Below are 21,422 nucleotides of genomic sequence, written 5' to 3'. Positions count from 1 at the left end.
CAGTAAAACATAATCAAAACCCATTTATTTCACTTATTTGCTGTGCTGTTTCGTTGTTCATTTGTTCAGTCTCAACCAGGATTTCATCATACATACAAGTTTCAGCTGTCTGTCTGTGGCCTCTCTTCCTCGGTGTGCACTGTCACTGTGTCCGTTTCCCTCTTGTCCAGCTGTGTAGGTAAAATGCACTTAAACCCTTAATTTTCTGCATCGAAGTAGCGGTCCTTGTACCTAGCATCAAGCATGGTGGCGACACAGTAGAGGCTCAGAGACAATGCCACCAAATTGCTTCTTCACAACCTCTAGTAGAAATTTTTGTTGAGCAGGTGTTTCAATGCAATGACGTATCACGTCTGCTGCAGATGCAGTTGAGATTATTTCTCGAGTCTGTTGTTCAAATGGAGCTGGGAATGTTCATGTTTCAAACATGTTCTCAAATGCCATTGAAATGGAAGCAGCGGTATGAGAAACGGCACATTCTTGAGTATGCAATACGGCTTTCCTCAGTACCAAATCCTCATCGACCCACTGCTGTCACACTCATAATGCTCATAGGGCTGACATCGCTGGTTCAAATGTCAGTCATGAAGCTAATAGCAGTGACGCCCATAGCAAGTATCTGTGAGTTTCAACAATACTGTGTAACTCTGGTAGCGAAACATCAGAAAAATAGCACCTACTTGGTAATGTGTACCGGTGCTCGACCAGTCGCTCGATGGATTCCGCCGTTGCGCTGTCTCACTGAAATGTTCTTACTCTTTAAATGACTGCTCGACTTGTTGACTGCTCGATCCACACAGCAGACATTGTGGGCTAGGTTAGGAATGCTGTGTTGCACGTGTAGCGCTATATTTTTCGTGGCATTATTGAGTCATCTACCTACGTGCATACCTATATAACATCAGCTTTGACATCGTTTTTGCACATCGCCGTTAAACTACACATGCCATTGTTGTAATTTTTAGCTAATATCCGATAAGCTTACCTATATTGTGCATCACTATTTGTGTACAATTTTTGCTGTTGAAAATCACAATGAAAGTGCCCATTTGAGGCCCTTAGACCTATACATGCCCCCTGTAAGACCCAATTATCAATGATACAGGCAACATCTTGGTGTCATTATACTCCATAGTGTGCTCTAAAATATTTAGTATGGTTACTTTCTGAAATACAATTTTACACGAATTTATTCGACAATTAAAACTATTAATATCTCAAGTCCCCTTTTTGTATTTTTTTGACATTGTTTAAAATAATATACTCTACAAGTCCAGTAAATTTCCAGAGTGGGCTCTCTGCTGCTGTTATATTTTATGAACACCACCAACACATTCAGTGGGGAAATTAATTCAAAGGGAACTCTGCTGGTGATTTGATGAATATGCAATCCTACAGAAGGGCTATGATTGGTTAAAGACCTATAATGTCAATTTCCACTCTTGAAATTTGATGTTTGAATAGAATATTATTCCAAACAATATGTGGGTGATTCCACACGAAGGTCATCCTGAGCATCCCAAATTAAATTAATAATTTCCAATGGAAACTATGTTTCTTACTATTCTGAAGGTCTATATTTTGGAGGACACTGTATGAATTCTGACTGTAGGTGACCAAGTCTCTAAGGCATTTCAGTCAATCATATTTCGTGGTTTTTAGAAAGGGCTCATAGAGCTTGTTTTTCCACTCACAGCTGTCCCCCAGTGTTAGAAATGAAGATGAGATGTTAAAAGGAAGCAATACAGACTACATTTGAAAGTGTTTTGAGTTTTGTTTGTGTGTTCTTCAGTCTTGTACAGCTGGGGGTGTACAACATGCACCTTACATGGGAACTATGCAACAGGCAAAGCGTCAATACAGGACTAAGATTGAATCCTACTACACCGCCTCGGATGCTCGTTGGATGTGGCAGGGCTTGCAAACTATCACGGATTACAAAGGGAAACCCAACCACAAGCCGCAAAATGACATGATCCTACTCGATAAGCTAAATGACTTCTACGCTCGCTTCGAGGGACGTAACAATGAACCATGCATGAGAGCACCAGCTAATGGACAAAGCAAAAACAGGTTTTTTAGAAATGTTGTCCAATCAATTTAATTTACCACAGGTGGATTCCAATCAAGTTGTAGAAACATCTAAAGGATGATCAATGGAAACAGAATGTACTTGAGGTCAATTTCGAGTCTCATAGCAAATGTCAAGGTATTTCTGCTTTTCATTTTTAGTAAATTTGCAAAAAATTCAAAACCTGTTTTTTTGGGGGGGCTTGTCATGAGGTAGATTGAGGATGAAAATGTATTTAGTACATTTTAGAATAAGGCTATAATGTAACACTGTGGAGTAAGTCAAGTGGTCTGGATACTTTCTGAATGCACTGTACATGTTTCAAGCAGACCACCATAGTCCCTTTGCACAATAACCTAAGGTAACATCTTGAAATGACTATCGTGCCTGCTTAATCCCCTCCTGTCCTCCCTTTTTCACCTACAACTACGTGGCAACACACACGACTCCGATACCATCATTAAGTTTGCTGACGACACAACAGTGGGAGGCCTGATCACAGATTACGATGAGACAGCCTATAGGGAGGAGCTTCACAGACCTGGCAGTGGTGCCAGGACAACAACCTTTCCCTCAGTTAAACAAAGTAGTGGAAACGGAGAGCCAAGCACACCCACATTCACATCGACGGGGCTGTAATGGAGCTGGTCGAGAACTACAACTTCCTCGACGTCAAAATCTATCGTGGTCCAGACACACCAACCCAGTCACAGTCGTGAAGAGGACACAATAATGTCTCTTCCCCCTCAGGAGGCTTAAAATAATTATCATGGGCCAGCATATTCTCAAAGTTTTACAGCTGCACCATCGAGAGCAACTTGACTGGCTGCGTCACCGCCTGGTATGGTAACTTCTTGGCATCCACAAGGCGCTACTGAGGGTAGAGTGTACGACCCAGTACATCACTGGGGCCGAGCTCCCTGCCATCCAGAACCCCCAAAAATTGTCAGACTCAAACTAACCTAGCAATGGACTGTTCTCTCTGCTACTGCACAGCAAGCGGTACAACAGTCTGGAACCAACAGGACACTTGAACAGCTTCTTCCCCTAAACCATAAGACTTCTAAACAAGACTGCTAAATAGCTAATCAAATGGCTACCTGCATTGACCCATTTTTGCACTAACTCTCTTGCACTGACACACACACACACACACGACTCTACTCACACATACGGACACCCCAACACACACACACACACACACTCTAGATGCATTTTGACTTCGATACCAGGTTTAGTATCACAGTACTCGATACCATCACAGTACTCAATACCAAAACTATACCCAAATGATTCCATGGCAACAAAAAAGGCAGATTAGCTTGTCAAAGTCATAGAATGCTCTGTTCAATGGTTGGACATCTATTTAGTTCAACATACATTAGCATTTATTTTTTTTACAACTTTTTTCCAGAGATCCATGTATGCAGTAATGAATCAATTGCACAATCATACAATCCATTTGACTTTGGTAAAAAAAAAAGATCTAGCTACATAATGGGTATCATTTATTCAATGGTAAATCTTTATTGATAAACTGGTAAATCAAGATGTAGCTTAGGCCAATCCACAATACAGGTGAATGCGTTTTCAATAGGAGTGTGTGCATGCATTTAGTTATTGAGCTTGTTTTGGCTGATTTTCATGGGGTTACTAATGACAATCTGTTTCCCATTCCATTTGGGACTTATGTTCATCAGCATAATAAACAACATTTGCATAGAAGTAGCTTCTTTTATGAAAATGTATGCTGTCTATTTAACCAGTAATGACGTCATTCACGAGACAGTTCTCTAAGGCAGTAGATCATCTTTGTGAGAGAGATCGAATAAGTGAATAATTAAAGTTTTGTTGCAATCGGCTTTGAAATCAGCATTTTGCATTTTAAGGTTTTCATATCACAAAGTACTAAGGTGGTAAATGTATGTTAGCTTTAGCTGTCAGCTAGCAAGGAATGTTGGCCTACAAAGCTGAAAGCTACCGGAATCATCTTCCATTGTAAAGTGTTCTAGAAGGTATGGATATTGTTTTGCAAACAGTAATTAAGTTTCAGCATTTCTAAATGCCGTATTGTATTATTCAAGTGTGTTATGATCTGTGCTTCAGCATGAGTGGGAAACTTACAGAATGTGTTCCGGATTGCCTCTGAGAATAACATTGACGAATACACGGATGCGGTGACTGAGTTTTTATCAGGAAGTGTATAGATGTTGTACCCACTGTGGGCTTGCTTCCAGACAAGCTAAACACCTTCGTCTGCTTTGAGAATAACACAGTGCCACTGATGCGACCCGCTGCCTAGGACTGTGGGCTCTCCGTGGCCGACGTAAGTAAGACATTTAAGAGGGTTAACCCTCGCAAGGCTGTCAGCCCAGATGGCATTCCTAACCGCGTCCTCAGAGCATGCGCAGAACAGCTGGCTGGAGTGTTTACGTACATATTCAATCTCTCCCTATCCCAGTCTTCTGTCCCCACTTGTTTCAAGATATCCACTATTGTTCCTGTAACCAAGAAAGCAAAGGTAACTGAACTAAAGGATTATCGCCTCGTAGCACTCACTTCTGTCGTCAGTGCTTTGAGAGGCTAGTTAAGGATCATATCACCTCTTCCTTACCTGTCACTCTTCAATTTGCTTAGCACCCCAATAGATGCACAGAAAATGCCATCACACTGCCACGCATGCCGCCGCCTCAAATCAAATTTTATTTGCCACATACACATGGTTAGCGGATGTTAATGCGAGTGTAGCGAAATGCAGTAATATCTAACAAGTAATCTTTCACAACTACCTTATACACTCAAGTGTAAAGGAATGAGCAATAATATGTACATACAAATATATGGAGAGGTGTGTGTATATGTGTGTATATATATATATATATATATATAAATCCTTTATACACTCAATCATCAAGTTTGCAGACGACACAACAGTAGTAGGCCTGATTACCAACAATGACGAGACCGCCTACGGTGAGGGCCCTGGGAGTGTGGTGCCAGGAAAATAACCTATCATTCAACGTTGACAAAACAAAGGAGCTGATCGTGGACTTCAGGAAACAGCAGACGGAGCACCCCCCTATCCACATTGACGGGACCGCAGTGGAGCAGGTGGAAAGCATCATGTTCCTCGGCATACACATCACTGACGTTCTGAAATGGTCCACCCACACAGCCTGTCTGGTGAAGAAGGCGCAAAAGCGCCTCTAACATCAGGAGGCTGAATAAATTTGGCTTGGCACCTAAAACCTTCACAAACTTGTATCTCACCTCCTGGTACGGCAACTGCACCGCCCGCAACTGCAGGGCTCTCCAGAGGGTGGTGCGGTCTGCCCAACGCATCACCTGGGGCAGACTACCTGCCCTCCAGGACACCTACAGCACCTGATGTCACAGGAAGGCCAAAATAGATCAGCAAGGACTACAAACACCTGAGACACTGCCTGTTCACCCCGCTATCATCCAGAAGGCGAGGTCAGCACAGGTGCATCAAAGCTGTGACCGAGAGACTGAAAAACAGTGTGGATCTCAAGGCCATCCGACTGTTAAATAGGCGGCTTCCTCCCGGTTACGTAACCCTGCACCTTAAAGGCTGCTGCCCCATATACATAGACTTTAAATCACTGGCCAGTTTAATTTTGAAACACTAGTCACACTGTTTACATATTTTTGCTTTACTCATCTCGTGTGTGTATATATACTGTGTTATATTGTACTGTATAATTGAATTTATTAATTCCATTATTTTACTTTTAGGTTGTGTGTATTGTTGTGAATTGTCAGATATTACTGCAATGTTGAAGCTAGAAACACAAGCATTTCGCTACACCCGCAATAACATCTGCTAAACATGTGTATGTGACAAATAACATTTGATTTTGATTTGAAGCCCAGACTCCCAGTGCAGGCTAGCATTGAGCAGGCACGGTGCATACTATAATAAGGGGTCTGCTGCGCTGATAGACAGCCTTGATCCATGAGAGACATTTGACAGAAGTATCGAAAGTAACAAATTCTAGTAACGAACCGTTCTAGTATCAAAAAAGTATGGGACTTCCGGTATACCATGCAACACTAATATTCACACACTACATACGCCCACACGCAACATGCACACATGTGCATACTGACCATATACACATACTGATGCCACACACACTTTGACACTCACACCACCATGCTACTGTATCCTGTTACCTAGTCACTTTACCCATACCTATATGTACAGTACATAGCCTCCTCAATTACCACTTACCCCTGTGCATTGACTCAGGACTGGTATCTCCCTGTACATTATATAGGTATGCTATTTTTAAGAGTTATTCTGTGTACGTGTCACTTTCGTGTGTGTGTGTGTGTATATATATATATATATATATATATATATAACACTGTTGGAAATGCACTGTAAGTAAGCATTTCACTGTTGGAAGCACAGAATCGTCGACAATGTCAATGCATTCCCAGACCATTATTCCTCTTACACCAAACTTTACAGTTGGCACTATGCATTGGGGAAGGTAGCGTTCTCCAGGCATCACTCTCCTTGGTCAAGTAGCCCTTAAAAAGCCTGAAGGGGTTTTGGATCATTTTCCTGTTGGAAAAACAAATGATAGTCCCACTAAGCACAAATCAGATGGGATGGTGTATTACTGCAGAATGCTGTGCTAGCCATGCTGGTTAAGTGTGCCTTGAATTCTAAATAAATTGCTGACAGTGTCACCAGCAAAGCACTGTCAACAAATCACCTCCATGCTTCATGGTGGGAACTACACATGCAGAGATCATCCGTTCACCTACTTTGCGTCTCACAAAGACACGGCGGTTGGAACCAATAATCAAAAATATGGACTCATCAGACAAAAGGACAGAATTCCACTTGTGTTTCTTGGCCCAAGCAAGTCTCTTCTTATTGGTGTCCATTTAGTAGTGGTTTCTTTGCAGCAATTCGACCATGAAGGCCTGATTCACACAGTCTCCTCTGAACTGTTGATGTTGAGATGTCTGTTACTTGAACTCTGAAGCATTTATTTGGGCTGCAATTTCTGAGGTTGTAACTCTAATGAACTTATTCTCTGCAGCAGAGGTAACTCTTGGTCTTCCTTTCCTGTGGCGGTCCTCGTGAGAGACAGTTTCATAATTGCGCTTGGTGGTTTTTGCGACTGCACATAAACATAAAAAAAGAAGTTTTTGACATTTTCTGACTTGACTGATCTTCATATCTGAAAGTAATGATGGACTGTCTTTTCTCTTACTTATTTGAGCTGTTCTTGCCATAATATGGACTTGGTCTTTTACCAAATAGGGCTATTTACTGTTTACCACCCCTACCTTGTCACAACACAACTGATTGGCTCAAACACATGAAGAAGGAAAGAAATTCCACAAAAGAAATTCCACAAATTTAACAAGGCACACCTGTTAATTGAAATGCATTCCATGTGACTACCTCGTGAAGTTGGTTGAGAGAATGCCAAGAGTGTGCAAAGCTGTCAAGGCAAAGGGTGGCTACTGAAGTATCTCAAATATAAAATATATTTTGATATGTTTAGCACCTTTTTGGTTACTACATGATTCTGTATGTTTTTTCATAGTTGTGATGTCTTCACTATTATTCTAAAATGTAGAAAATAGTAAAAACAAAGAAAATCCCTTGAATGAGTAGGTGTGTCAACCTTTTGACTGGTACTGTTTATTTTTGAATGGTGGAATTTCATTTGATATGATTGCATTTAGGAACCCAATCCCCCGTTGCCGCAAGATTTAATAGTTTTGACCACGCTCCACTGCACAATTTAGATTTTGGCCACTAGATGGTAGCAGTGTATGCAAAGTTTTAGACTGATCCAAATAACCATTGGATATCTGTTATTAAAATGTATTAAGACTGCCCAAATGTGCCTAATTTGGGTTTTTAATATATGTTCAAGTTCGTAATTGTGCACTCTCAAACAATAGCATGGTATACTTTCACTGTAATAGCTACTGTAAATTGGACAGTGCAGTTAGATTAACAAGAAATGAAGCTTCCTGCCCATATGAGATATGTCTATGTCCTGGGAAATGTTAGTGTTACTTACAACCTCATGCTAATCACCTTAGCCTACGTTAGCTCAACCATCCCGTGGGGGGACACCGATCCCGTAGAGGTTGTTCTTAACTGACTTGCCTAGTTAAATAAGAAAGCTTGCTACACTTAACCTTTTTGGGCTAGGGGGCAGGTTTTGTATGTCCGGATGAAAAGGGTGCCCAAAGTAAACTGTCTGTTAACCTCACTAGGGTAGGTGAGATGGTAGCATCCCACCTCTTCAACAGGAAGTGAAACTGCAATTCAAAACAACAGAAATCCCATAATTAAAATTCCTCCAACATACATGTATTTTACACCATTTTAAATATACACTTGTTGTAAATCCAGCCGCTATTATGTTAGTTGAGTGCCTATTCACAGAATAACACAGCCATTTTTCCAGCCAAAGAGAGGATTCACAAAAGGCAGAAATAAAGATAAAATTAATCACTAACCTTTGATCTTCATCAGATGACACTCATAAGACTTCGTTACACAATACATGTATGCTTTGTTCGGTAAAGTTCATATTTATATCCAAAAATTTCAGTTTACATTGGTGCCTTACTTTCAGAAGTTCCAAAACATCCTTTTGATTTTGCAGAGAGCCACAGTAATTTACAGGAATACTCATAATAACCACTGCTAAAATATACAACTGTTATGCATGGCATTTTAGATGCACTTCTCCTTAATTCAACCGCTGTGTCAGATTTTAAAAAAGCTTCACGGAAAAAGCAAACCATGCAATAATCTGAGTTGGCGCTCAGAGCCCAATCAAGACACAAATATATCTGCCATATTATGCAGTCAACAAAAGTCATAAATAGCATTATAAATCTTCACTTATCTTTGCTGATCTTCGTCAGAATGCACTCCCAGGACTAGAGATCAACCGATTATGATTTTTCAACACCCATACCAATTTATTTATTTGATTTTTTTTCATTTATTTGTAATAATGACAATTACAACAATACTGAATGGACTCTTATTTTAACTTAATATAATACATAAATAAAATCAATTTAGCCTCAAGTAAATAATGAAACATGTTCAATTTGGTTTAAATAATGCAAAATCAAAGTGTTGGAGAAGAAATTAAAAGTGCAATATGTGCTATGTAAGAAAGCTAACGTTTCAGTTCCTTGCTCAGAACATGAGAACATATGAAAGCTGGTGGTTCCGTTTAACAGGAGTCTTCAATATTCCCAGGTACAAAGTTTTAGGTTGTAGTTATTATAGGAATTAAATGACTATTTCCCTCTATACCATTTTGTATTGCATTAACCTTTTGATTATTGGATGCTCTTATAGGCACTTTAGTATTGCCAGTGTAACAGTAAGGCTTCCGTCCCTCTCCCCTCTCCTCGCTCCTCCCTGGGCTCGAACCAGCAACACAACGACAACAGCCACCATCAAAGCAGCGTTACCCATGCAGAGCAAGGGGAAAAACTACTAGAAGGCTCATAGCGAGTGAAGTTTGAAATGCTATTAGCGCGCTAACTAGCTAGCCATTTCACTTCGGTTACACCAGCCTCATCTCGGAAGTTGATAGGCTTGAAGGCATAAACAGCGCAATGCTTGACAGACAACGAAGAGCTGCTGGCAAAACGCACAAAAGTGCTGTTTGAATGAATGTTTATGCTTCTGCTTCTGCCTACCACCGCTCAGTCAGATACTTGTAGATACTTGTATGCTCAGTCAGATTATATGCAACGCAGGACACGCTAGATAATATCAAGTAATATCATCAACCATGTGTAGTTAACTAGTGATTATGATTGATTGTTTTTTATAAGAGAGGTTTAATGCTAGCTAGCAACTTACCTTGGCTCACTGCATTCGCGTAACAGGCAGTCTCCTTGTGGAGTGCAACGAGAGAGAGGCAGGTCGTTATTGCGTTGGACTAGTTAACTGTAAGGTTGCAAGCTTGGATCCCCCGAGCTGACAAGGTGAAAATCTGTCGTTCTGCCCCTGAACGAGGCAGTTAACCCACCGTTCCTAGGCCATCATTGAAAATAAGAATGTGTTCTTAACTGACTTGCCTAGTTAAATAAAGGTGTATAAAAAAAGTCCAAATCGGCATCCAAAAATACCGATTTCCGATTGTTATGAAAACTTGAAATCGGCCCTAATTAATCCGCCATTCCGATTAATCAGTTGACCTCTACCGTGAACCTTACATGGTACAGACAACATCTTGGTGTCATTATACTACATTATGTTCTAAAATATGGAGTACCTCTATCGGTATCGGCGTTGAAAAATCATAATCGGTCGACCTCTAGTTCGCGGATCAAAGGGTCTTACAGGAATAATATCTAGGTCTAAAAGGGCCACTTTCCTCATGATTTTCCCAAACAAATGTGTCATACAATTGTAAAAAGCATGTTAAACGTCCTTCCTCGCAATAGATTTGTGAGTTGCAGAACAATATGTGATACCAAAAGTTTTGGGAATCGCCCACTTGGCTTTGTCAATGGATATCCAGCTTTTCCTCTGACCCTATCCCATCCCATCCCCAGTGGTGTAGTGCTATATATTTTTTTAGTTGAGGAAGCACCATTATTATTATTTGTGACGTCATATATTCTTAAAGTTTGTACAGAGTACCGACAGATGTAGCCTATTGAATATCATTGTAGGATAGGTCTATGCATAAACTACATCCTTCAATTGCCACATCTGCCTATGTCCACCCATATTGTTTTAAGGCATACCTCATTTCAAAATAGGCCATAATCGCTGTCAATCGTGAATGATCATTTTTTACATGTTACGGGTGAATGTCCAAACTGCATGCAAATCATTTTCACTTGCAAATCAGTTTCATGGGAATATGCATTAAGATCTTGAATTAGTGCTTTGTGAGTGAATTAAAGCTGATGGTGTTAACAAACTGGCCTTTCTTGTCGACCTATTTTGTTTTAATCAACGCATACAGTGTGTTCCTTGACTTTTTCCACACTTTGTTACGTTACAGCCTTATTCTAAAATTGATTAAATAAATAAAAATCCTCATCAATCTACATGCAATACCCCATAATGACAAAGCAGAATGTTTAAAAAAAATCTTTAGCAAATGTATACAAATAGTAAATTGAACTATTACATTTACATAAGTATTCAGACCCTTTACTCAGTACTTTGTTGAAGCACCTTTTGGCAATTACAGCCTCGTTGTCTTGGGTATGACACTACAACCTTGGCACACTTGTATTTGGAGTTTTTAACATTTTTCTCTGCAGATCCTCAAGTGTCAAAGCCCCTCCTGTTTTGTCTTTTGCTGTGTGCTATGGTCGTTGTCTTGTTGAAAGGTGAACCTTTGCCCCAGTCTGGGGTCCTTAAGGATTGCGCTGTACATTGCGCCGTTCATCTTTCCCTCGATCCTGACTTGTCTCCCAGTCCCTGCTGCTGAAAAACATTCCCACAGCATGATGCTGCCACCATGGTTTACCTTCGGGATGGTGCCAGGTTTCCTCCAAACGTGATGCTTTCATTCAGGCCAAAGAGTTCAATCTTGGTTTCATCAGGCCAGAGAATATTTTTCTCATGGTCTGAGTCCTTTAGGGGCCTTTTTGCAAACACCAAGCGGCTATAATGTGCCTTTTACAGAGGAGTGGCTTCTGCCTGGCCACTCTACCATAAAGGCCTGATTGGTGGAGTGCTGCAGAGATGGTTGTCCTTCTGATAGGTTCTCCCGTCTCCACAGAGGAACTCTGGAGCTCTGACAGAGTGACCATCGGTTTCTTGGTCACCTACCTTACCATGGCTCAGTTTGGCCAGCTCTAGTCTTGGTGGTTCCAAAATTCTTCCATTTGACAATGATTCTTTAACCTTCAATGCTGCCAATTTTATTTTATTTTTTCTCCCCCCCCCGGCACCCTTCCCCAGATCTGTGCCTCAACACAATCCTGTCTCTGAGCTGAGGACAATTCCTTACACCTCATGGCTTGATTTTTGCTCTGACATGCACTGTCAACTGTGGGACCTTTTTATATAGACAGGTGTGTGCCTTTCCAAATCATGTCCAATCAATTTAATTTACCACAGGTGGACTCCAAGTTGTAGAAATATCTCAAGGATGACCAATGGAAGCAGGATGCATCTCTGCTCAATTTCAAGTCTCATAGCAAAAGGTCTGAATACTTATGTAAATAAGGTATTTGTTTTTTATTTGTAATAAATTAGCAAAAATAATAACCTGTTTTTTGCTTTCTCATTATGGGGTGTTGTGCGTAGATTGTTGAGGATTTTATTTTATCCATTGTGGAATAAGGCTGTAAAGTAACAACATTTGGAAAATGTCATGGGGTCTGAATACTTTCCGAAGGCACTATTTTCCTATTCAGCTTCGAATATTAAATGACTAAGTTGTTTTTGGTGTGACATATTATAGGCCCACTATGCTATTTTTATTTATTTTTATTTCACCTTTATTTAACCAGGTAAGCAAGTTGAGAACAAGTTCTCATTTACAATTGCGACCTGGCCAAGATAAAGCAAAGCAGTTCGACACATACAACGACACAGAGTTACACATGGAGTAAAACAAACATACAGTCAATAATACAGTAAAAAAAAAAATAGGATATGCTATTAAATTCCAATCAATGTTTAAGTGATCTTGCGAGACATTGACTAAGCTTTGATCTAACTTCACTAAATGAGCTCCATGGTGAGAAGTGATAAGGTTGTAATAAGTACTGATTAGGCAACAGATCTTGATGAGGGTTATTTTAAGCGATTTGAAGGCCCTTCGTCGAGTTCAGGTGCGTCGTACATGAGCCCTTAGTCCATAACAAACTGGAGGACAGCCGTTTTAGCAACCCCTGGTAAAGTTTTAGGTCTGTTCATGTCACGTCAGATTTGGCCCGCTCGAAGTTGTCAAGCCTCTGGCCGACGGGCCTCTGCACACACGCCAACAGTTATTCATTATTCGCACGACTGCCAGAAAGCGAGAATACAGGGAAGAAACCATAATTTACCTTACCTACCTATAAGCTTTAGCCTACATATTTGTTTAGTTTTTCGTTCTAACGTGTTCATGGAATGTTAGTGGTCATTTAAATCAAATTTATTTAGAACAACTTTTCCAGAAATATTTTTGCCAAAAAAGTGAGGGAGCCTGCTCACCTGCGGAACAGCAGCACTACATCCCTGCCCATCCCCTTGTATTGTACGTTTGTGTCACCGTGTAGCTTAATCCTATTGCCATTGGAGAAGTGGAGAAGAGTTGAAAGGGGCAGGTGGTTGACTGTTTAACTTTTAATATCGCTCATCACTGGTTAACCCCTTGGGTCATCTGGTGTTAACCACACACACACATCCAATCTAGTCCTCCCTTCTCCCGGCTCTCTGGAGCTTCTGAGGTCAATACTCACTCCCACCCCTGCCCACTTCTTCCCTCACATCCTCTATGATCCTCCCACTACCCTCTCTCCCACAATTCTCCCTTTCACTCATCTTAAAAGTTGAGGTGATCTTTTACTAGGCAGGATATTGGAGCTGAGGATGGTGTTTTCCTGTATGGATGTGTACCTTCTCTCTCCCTGTGTTATTGTGCTGACCTGAAGTGACCTTCCCGCCCTAGGATCACCTGTTGAAAATAAAGTCTGACTTAATGTGACCCCTGTCCAATAGGCCCCAGCATCAATCTTCCTCTTCTGCCTTGTCTTCACTCAATAACAAATGGCCTCTTTTTAATAAAACATTTTGAATCACCCCTCCCCTCTCCTTTTTTAGACTTGCTTCCCTAGCCCCATAGGGAAATGTAGATGCATGAGAAATATTATGAAAACATATAAATCCACCAGAACCCCTTCCTTTACACCCAGTACTGCTACTGTTTGAATTGAAGGGCAGTCCATAAGCGCAGATGAAGGATATGGAAAGATTCTGTATGGAGGAATGATCTTCTCCAATCTCATAAAACATTTGAGAAAAAGCCAGTGTTGTTATCCTTGCAAGGGCAGGGTGCTGTAGAACTGAAAACGGGTGCCAATCATTTTGACCCATATCTTTTTGAGATTTTGTTTTTGTTACTTTTTTAAACTAAATCTATTTTCTCTAAGCAATTGTATTAGTATATACTATATAATAATAATAATAATAAATTGTCTCACGTTTTTTCTCATACAGTAGCTCAGTTGTATTATTGTACACTATTTTTTTGCTCATCTTTATCAAGGGTGACTTTATGTACCCCACTGTATAGCCTAATGATCAGTGTTACCACCATAGCAATATAGCAGTTCTATATCTATGGTTTCATCATCCCTTAGAAATGGACTTTCTACACTCTCGACAATTTTTTTTCATGTAACTTTTTCCTTTTCCCAATTATTGGTCTTTGACATTCTAAGCGGTCTGACTGTTGCTGGTGTCCTGCAGGTGATGCGGTAGCGGCTGGCGATGCGCTCTGTGAGATCGAGACGGACAAGGCCGTGGTTACCCTGGAGTCCAGTGATGACGGCGTCCTGGCCAAGATACTGGTGAGTGAACTGTGTTGTGTGTGTCAGTTCGTGTGTGTGTGTGTGTGTGTGTGTGTGCGAATATTAATGACTCTGCCAAAGACAGACCGATCACTTGTCTTTCATCAACACTGCGCCACATGTTTGTCCCTCAGAACAGAGGGATGAAAGCAGTTTATCCTCCGCTGTCAGATCGATCTGGCAATGGGAGAAAGCCTCCAATTACGTCCTAACGAGAGAGAGTGAGAGGATATTGATGGAAACTCTGTGGTACAGCTTTGCCTGTAAACCATCCTTTCCTCCGTCCTCTTAATTATCAGAGGTAAATGATCCAGCAGTCATAATGACATACTTTTGTATATATTGTGTATGTGGACACACCTTCAAATTAGTGGATTCGGCTATTTCAGCCACACCCGTTGCTGGCAGGTGTATAAAATCGCTCACAGAGCCATGCAATCTCCATAGCCTAACATTGACAATAGAATTGCCTTACTGAAGAGTTCAGTGACTTTTAATGTGGCACTGTCATAGTCAGTTCATCAAATATTTGCCCTGCTAGAGCTTCCTCGGTCAACTGTAAGTGCTGTTATTGTGAGGTGGAAACATCTAGGAGCAACAACGGCTCAGCTGTGAAGTGGTAGCCTAGGCCACACAAGCTCACAGACAGGGACCACTGAAGCGCGTAGCGTGTAAAAATATTCTGTCCTCAGTTGCAATACTCACTACTGAGTTCAAAACTGCCTCTGGAAGCAACGTCAGCACAATAACTGTTCGTTGGGAGCTTCATGAAATTGATTTCCATGGCCGAGCAGCCACACACAAGCCTAAGATCACCATGCGCATTGCCAAGCGTCGGCTGGAGTGGTGTAAAGCTCGCCGCCATTGAACTCTGGAAACACGTTCTCTGGAGTGATGAATCACGCTTCACCATCTGGCAGTCCGACAATCGAATCTGGTTTTGGCGGATGCCAGGAGAACACTACCTGCCCGAAGTTTGGTGGAGGAGTAATAATGGTCTGGGGCTGTTTTTTTCATGGTTAGAGCTAGGCCCCTTAGTTCCAGTGAAGGGAAATCTTAACGCTACAGCATACAATGACATTCTAGACAATTCTGTGCTTCTAACTTTGTGGCAACAGTTTGGGGAAAACCCTTTTCCTCTTTCAGCATGACATGACAGCACAAAGTGAGGTCCATACAGAAATGGTCTGTCGAAATCGGTGTGGAAGAACTTGACTGGCCTGCTCCGAGCCCTGAGCTCAACCCCATCAAACATCTTTGGGGTGAATTGAAAGTGCCCAACCTCGCTAATGTTCTCGTGGCTGAATGGAAGCAAGTCCCCGCAGCAATGGTACAACATCGAGTGGAAAGCCTTCCCAGAAGAGTAGAGGCTGTTATAGCAGCAAAGGTGGGACCAACTCTATATTAATGCCCATGATTCTGGATTGTGTCCACATACTTCCGGTCATGTAATGTGTTTTTTTAAATTTTATTTTCAACCCAACATTCATTAACTAGCTAAGTCACACACACACACACACACACACACACAGACCCTTGCCTGTCCCACAGCTGATGCCATGGTTCCCTCCAGTCAGTCATACGATCAGTGAGTGTCACATCGTTCAGAACAGTGTCCTAGTGGCAATTAGCCGTGTAAACCAGGCCACATAGCATAGTTCAGCGAAGCATACCCATGTTGTTCTAGTGCTGTGGTTCAGGTGGTGTCTGAGTGTACCCTGAATAAAGAGCTGATGTGGAGTAATTACTTAGACAGATGGCAACACGTGTGCATAAACAAGAGTGTTGATCTGGAAATATAACATTTCTATGACATCACTATCAGCAGGCGAAGTGTCTCTCATTGTTATGTGTTTTCAATTATTATAATTTCTCTCTCTGCCTTTTTTAGCCCTTGCTCCATTCTCATTCTCTTCTTCATGTTTTCTTTCTCTTCCCTCTCCCTCTTTCCGATCCATGTCTCGGCTGCCATGGGGATAAGGTAGTTTCCATGGCAACAGCCCAGGAGTTGGAGGGGCTTTTAGGAAGGCTTGGAGCTGGCAGAAAGAGGGAGAGCGATAATCCCCCCCCAGGTTCAGCTAGCATCCAGACCAACACCCCCACCCCTGAATACCCCAGACCCAGTCTCTACTGGGGGTATTAGAGAGGAAGCGTGCCCGTCTCTGTGTGGATGTGTGTCTGCGTCCTGGTGTGTATCGTGTGTGGTGTTACTAGTATGAGCGATGTCTTTCCTGGCTGTGTGTGGAAGGGGCTTGATGGCCTCTGCTCTCTGTAGATCACAGCACAGATTAGCCCACAGTGGTGTAGTAGTGGTGCTGTCTAAGCATGTACCCACTAGGATTCTAGTTTAGCAGCCAGTGTTACATCCGTGAACACACAAAAGGCTGATATGGCACATGTAGAGATCCCCCACACATTGATGAATCGGTGGGTGTGCAGGGATTTTCGAGATGGATTGATACGGTGGACAGAATGCATGTCAACATTTAACAGTCGCGATAACGAGTGGCAAGATGGATGGATGTTTAGATGGATGGAAGAAGGAAAGGCTAGATGAAGATGGTCTGACATGGTCCACAGTGCTAACCTGACAGCATTTATCATGCAATTTATCACTCTGCTTCCCTCCCTCCATTCCTACATACTTTCTCATCAGGATGCTGTCATTTTAGGATAGATTAATCATCCAAGGGGGAGTTTGTTGGCTGTGTCTCTGCTCAACTGACATCTACACTACAACTAGCCAAACCATGACTGTAAAAAGAATGGACAAAGCCATCCATCACGTGACATCATACATTTCTATGTGAAGCCTCAATTGATCATTGAAGTCAAATGAAGTGAGTTAAGATGGCGTCTCATGGAGGCATAACGTGTAGTTAGAGCTACTCGAGGAAGTGACGTTACAGGCTAGCTCGGTGCTGCCCCCTCAAATTCAGTAATGCTGCGTTTACCTGGTACAAGGTAGACGTCAATCCGGATGTCATTGTTGTCAATGAGAGCTCAACGGTAAATGCTGTTGAAGCTGGCAGTGAATGCCGTCAGCCACCACGGTAGATGGGACTTGCCGCCAGAGTTCAAATATTTCAACTTTTGACATCTGCCGTAGCATTGTTTTCTACCGGATGTTGATTTGCTCTGAAATCACCATAGCAACGCATCCCGTCATGCTGGCTTGCTTTTGCCATCACCGTCTTTCTTGCTTTCTTTCCCGCAACGTCGACTGGTATGCCGGTTTTTGCATCCCTCGTCTAAACGCAGCATAACTCAAGTTGATGGCCGGCCGGGATACTGCATGCTGCCATTAGCAACTCAATTAGCAACTCAACTTCTCTGTACGATTTTAAAATGATTGGTTCAAGGACATACATCTGGTGTATCAGAAGCAATTATTGGTACCATGATTGTCTTCGAAGCTGTTTATTTACATGAAGATTGCCATTTCCCCATTCACTATAATGGAGGATCATGCTTTCTGCCAATAATACCTGCAGGAGCGGTGGGCCTTCTGTGGCATTAATGAGAAGGACCAGTCGTTCTCCCCTGGGCCAGAAGCCTTATGAAGAGAAGAACAGGAAGGTCCGCATGTTGAATATGCTCCCAATTTACCACCTTTTTATAGGCAACGTTTCAATCCAACACAGATCTTTGTCTGGTCTTTGAATTTATACAAAATGCATAGGTTAACCTCATAAATGGTGTTTCGTTATATAATTTATGAACTAGTTGATATATTCAGGATAGACCCCGTAGGAACACTATACTCACTGATCTCCCTCGTGTGCTTTAATTTATCAGATTGAGAATGCAGACGAATCAAAAGCCCTGGGAGAGAGAATGCTGCTGGGGAAAATCCCTCCTCTGGACTCTAATTAGACTAGTCTGCCCAGTAACAAGTTGCAGGATATAGGATTCAATCATATCGCCTCAAATCCCTCTTTCTGTCTCTCTCTCCTGGCAAATCAATACACTCACACGGAGGCACACACACACCAAATCAATACAGTATATTTTTATTCCAAATAAGCCAACCTCTTCCCCACCCCGTCCTTTCTCTTTGATCTGGAGGTTGAGGGACTAATTGTGTACTGTTTACAAGTCACAGGTGTCAAGCCTATCCTTGTTGAGGGTGCAAGTCTGGGTGTGTGAGTCTTGAATTGTGTCAGAGATCACAAGAGTATCTAATCAATGGTCATTTTCTGAAATCCGTGCATAGCCCGCTAAAAATGGTGTCCTCTTCATCCACCTCTTGACTTATTGTTCTTTACTGAAACCAGCCAGGTCTTCTAATGTGTGTCAGTCAGATTGAACCTGTGCCATTTCACTGTCTGCTGAGGTCGGAGGTGCTGCTCAGGTATTTGGCTAAGTGCCTGTGTTTGCTATGATGTGGCGGAATGGTTCAGGACCGGCACTCTCCTTTTGCAACCAGATGGCAGTGTTGAGCCCCACTCTAGCAGTGTGTTACACTCTTCTCCCTTTTCTCTCTCGGTGTGCCTATGTGCTCTTGCGTCTTTGATGGAGACATCCACATAAGACGGCACCCCATCTGTGAATAAGTGGAAAGAAAGGGACGATGATGATGTGTGTGTGCGTGTTTAAAGGCTGTGAATGACACAGCCCCCAGCTGCAGCTTCTTCGAGAGCTGTGTTAAACGTCTATAAATACCTGCTTGTCTAACTGGTGTTTATAGAGAGCCTAATGGTAGGGCGAGAGCATCGCTGGTCTCTCACTCTCACACACACCAGTTACATGCATTGTGTGGCACAGTATTGTGCAAGACTGTGGTTGTATGTTTTCTAGTTCATTGCAGCCCCACAGTCACATTGGAATTTAATTGGTTTGTTTTGTAGCACAATAGAGTTGTGTGCCTTTTGGGATGGTGGTTGTCAGAGGCAGTTTGAAATACTGCAGTGTTGCACTGGTCCAATCAAATGAAGATATGTGGATTATGATGGGGATATACTAATCTGTCATGCCCTTCAGACAGCTGTATGACCCGGCTAGGGTCAGGGGTCACTGCCAGGGCTGAAGTTCAGTGTCATGTCACATCCAACTGTTCTGGTAATCCTGTCATTTCTCATTGTGGTGAATGTAACCAACATAGCCACATAGTCCTACTGTATGTGGTAATGGCATTTCTAAAGCCATGAGGCCCTGCCATTTATTGATCACCTCACACTGGGCCAGAGGTGCCATGGACACACACACACACACTACCTGTAGCACCTAGCATATGGACAGGATGCCATATATATATATATATATATATATATTAGTCACACAACAAACAGACCGGGTAGTCTTGGTAGTTTAATGCATCAGGGATGTTGTGCCACTAGCTATTTTGTAGTAAACAAAACCGTTTTTTTCCTTCTCACTGCCAAAGCAGTCACATCTTCCCTAGCTACCTACTATCCAATGGACAATGGAAATTAGCCTACCTTTTTGCTTTTAGGAATCCCTTGCCTCTACTCAGTGAGACATGGTAATAAAGTGTTTTTGACTGTTGTACTGAGGGGAATATCCTGGGTGAAACTGGAGCTGTGCCTGGCTGGCTGGCTGGCCTGGTCAGCCTGGGAGCGCAGGTGGTCTTATCCTGCTGTTGTTTCTGGTTAGGTGGAGTCCGTGGTCTTATTGGAGCACATCTATTGTTTAGATGCCACTGGGGAGAAGGTGACTGGGTGAACTGCTTGATTCAAAGCTATCTGACATTCAGCCAGTTACAAGGGCTTGTGTTCTGATCTAATGCAGAAACCAATTGCCTGATCAATTTCATTGTCGCCATGATTGAAAGGGACTGCTTTCCCTGTCGGCAACAGCGGTTGTTATTTGTGTTGTTTTTCTCTTCTTTTCTGGCGTGCGGAGCTACGCCCTTTAGCAGGAATGACAGCTCCGTAAGTGGATACCATTTGGAAATAGATGGAGTGTTTACAGCCCTGCCTCATCCATTGTGCCTGGCCTTTCATTTAGAATTAATCAATATTGACCGGGGAAAAACACCTTTCTGACTATGAGGGGGTGAAGACATCCACGCTGTGCCTTAATGACGCTGTTAGAGACCGAGATGAAGAGAAAGATGGATATTGAGAGCGAATCGATGTGTGACCGGGGGGGGGGTGTGAAGGAACAGTAAGCATTCATTCCCGCCTCCATTAGAGTCCTTGGCCTTGTGTGTTTTGTCAGAACAGAGGTGAGGGGAAATGAAGTGAATTGAGTAGGCAGTGTGGACAGACACACAGTGGATGGAAAGGTCTGCCTATGGTCCCTCTGGTAGCAGTAACATATTATGTCAAGAGGTAATGATCTTTTGAAAATCCTCCTCCTGGTGGTTCTTTCAATTCTTCCTATCATGTGTTCTCTCCCTCTCTATTTTCTCTCTTCTCCCTTCCTTCTTCCCCCAAATGCTCTTTCTTTCTTGTTCTTATGTGCTTTCTTCCCCTCTATTTCTCCACCTCTCCTCAGTCATCTTGCGCATTCTGAGTCAAATTCAAATGCAGCTTGATAGTGATTATTATTATAAAAGTGTCTCTGCGTGTCCTCAGATGGAGGAGGGCAGTCGTGCCGTGCGTCTGGGGACTCTCATTGCCCTCATGGTGGAGGAAGGGGAGGACTGGAAGACAGTGGAGATCCCGCCACCTGTGGCAGCCACCCAAGCAACTCCCGCTCCGGCAGCCCCCACTGCACCCCCACCACATCCCCCCAGAGCAGCCTCCACAGGACCGTGAGTCTCACCTCTCTCCTCTTCTTCCTCTCTCCCACTATTAAATCACTCTACTGTCATGCT

At 42.4% G+C, this 21,422-nt stretch overlaps 1 protein-coding gene across 2 annotated transcripts in view; it reads left to right on the top strand.

Moving 5' to 3' along the window:
• pdhx (pyruvate dehydrogenase complex component X) overlaps positions 1-21,422 on the top strand; it is a 67,818-nt gene that overhangs the window by 9,931 nt on the left and 36,465 nt on the right. For both annotated transcript variants that reach the window (XM_029634482.2, XM_029634481.2), the window contains exons 3-4: positions 14,538-14,638; positions 21,181-21,359. In XM_029634482.2, the coding sequence (XP_029490342.2) occupies positions 14,538-14,638; positions 21,181-21,359 (280 nt within the window). The remainder of the gene's footprint in view (positions 1-14,537; positions 14,639-21,180; positions 21,360-21,422) is intronic.

Source organism: Oncorhynchus nerka, linkage group LG25 (genome assembly GCF_034236695.1).
Source record: "Oncorhynchus nerka isolate Pitt River linkage group LG25, Oner_Uvic_2.0, whole genome shotgun sequence".
In the NCBI taxonomy this organism is placed as follows: Eukaryota; Metazoa; Chordata; class Actinopteri; order Salmoniformes; family Salmonidae; genus Oncorhynchus; species Oncorhynchus nerka.
This window is presented reverse-complemented; position numbering and strand designations above follow the sequence as displayed.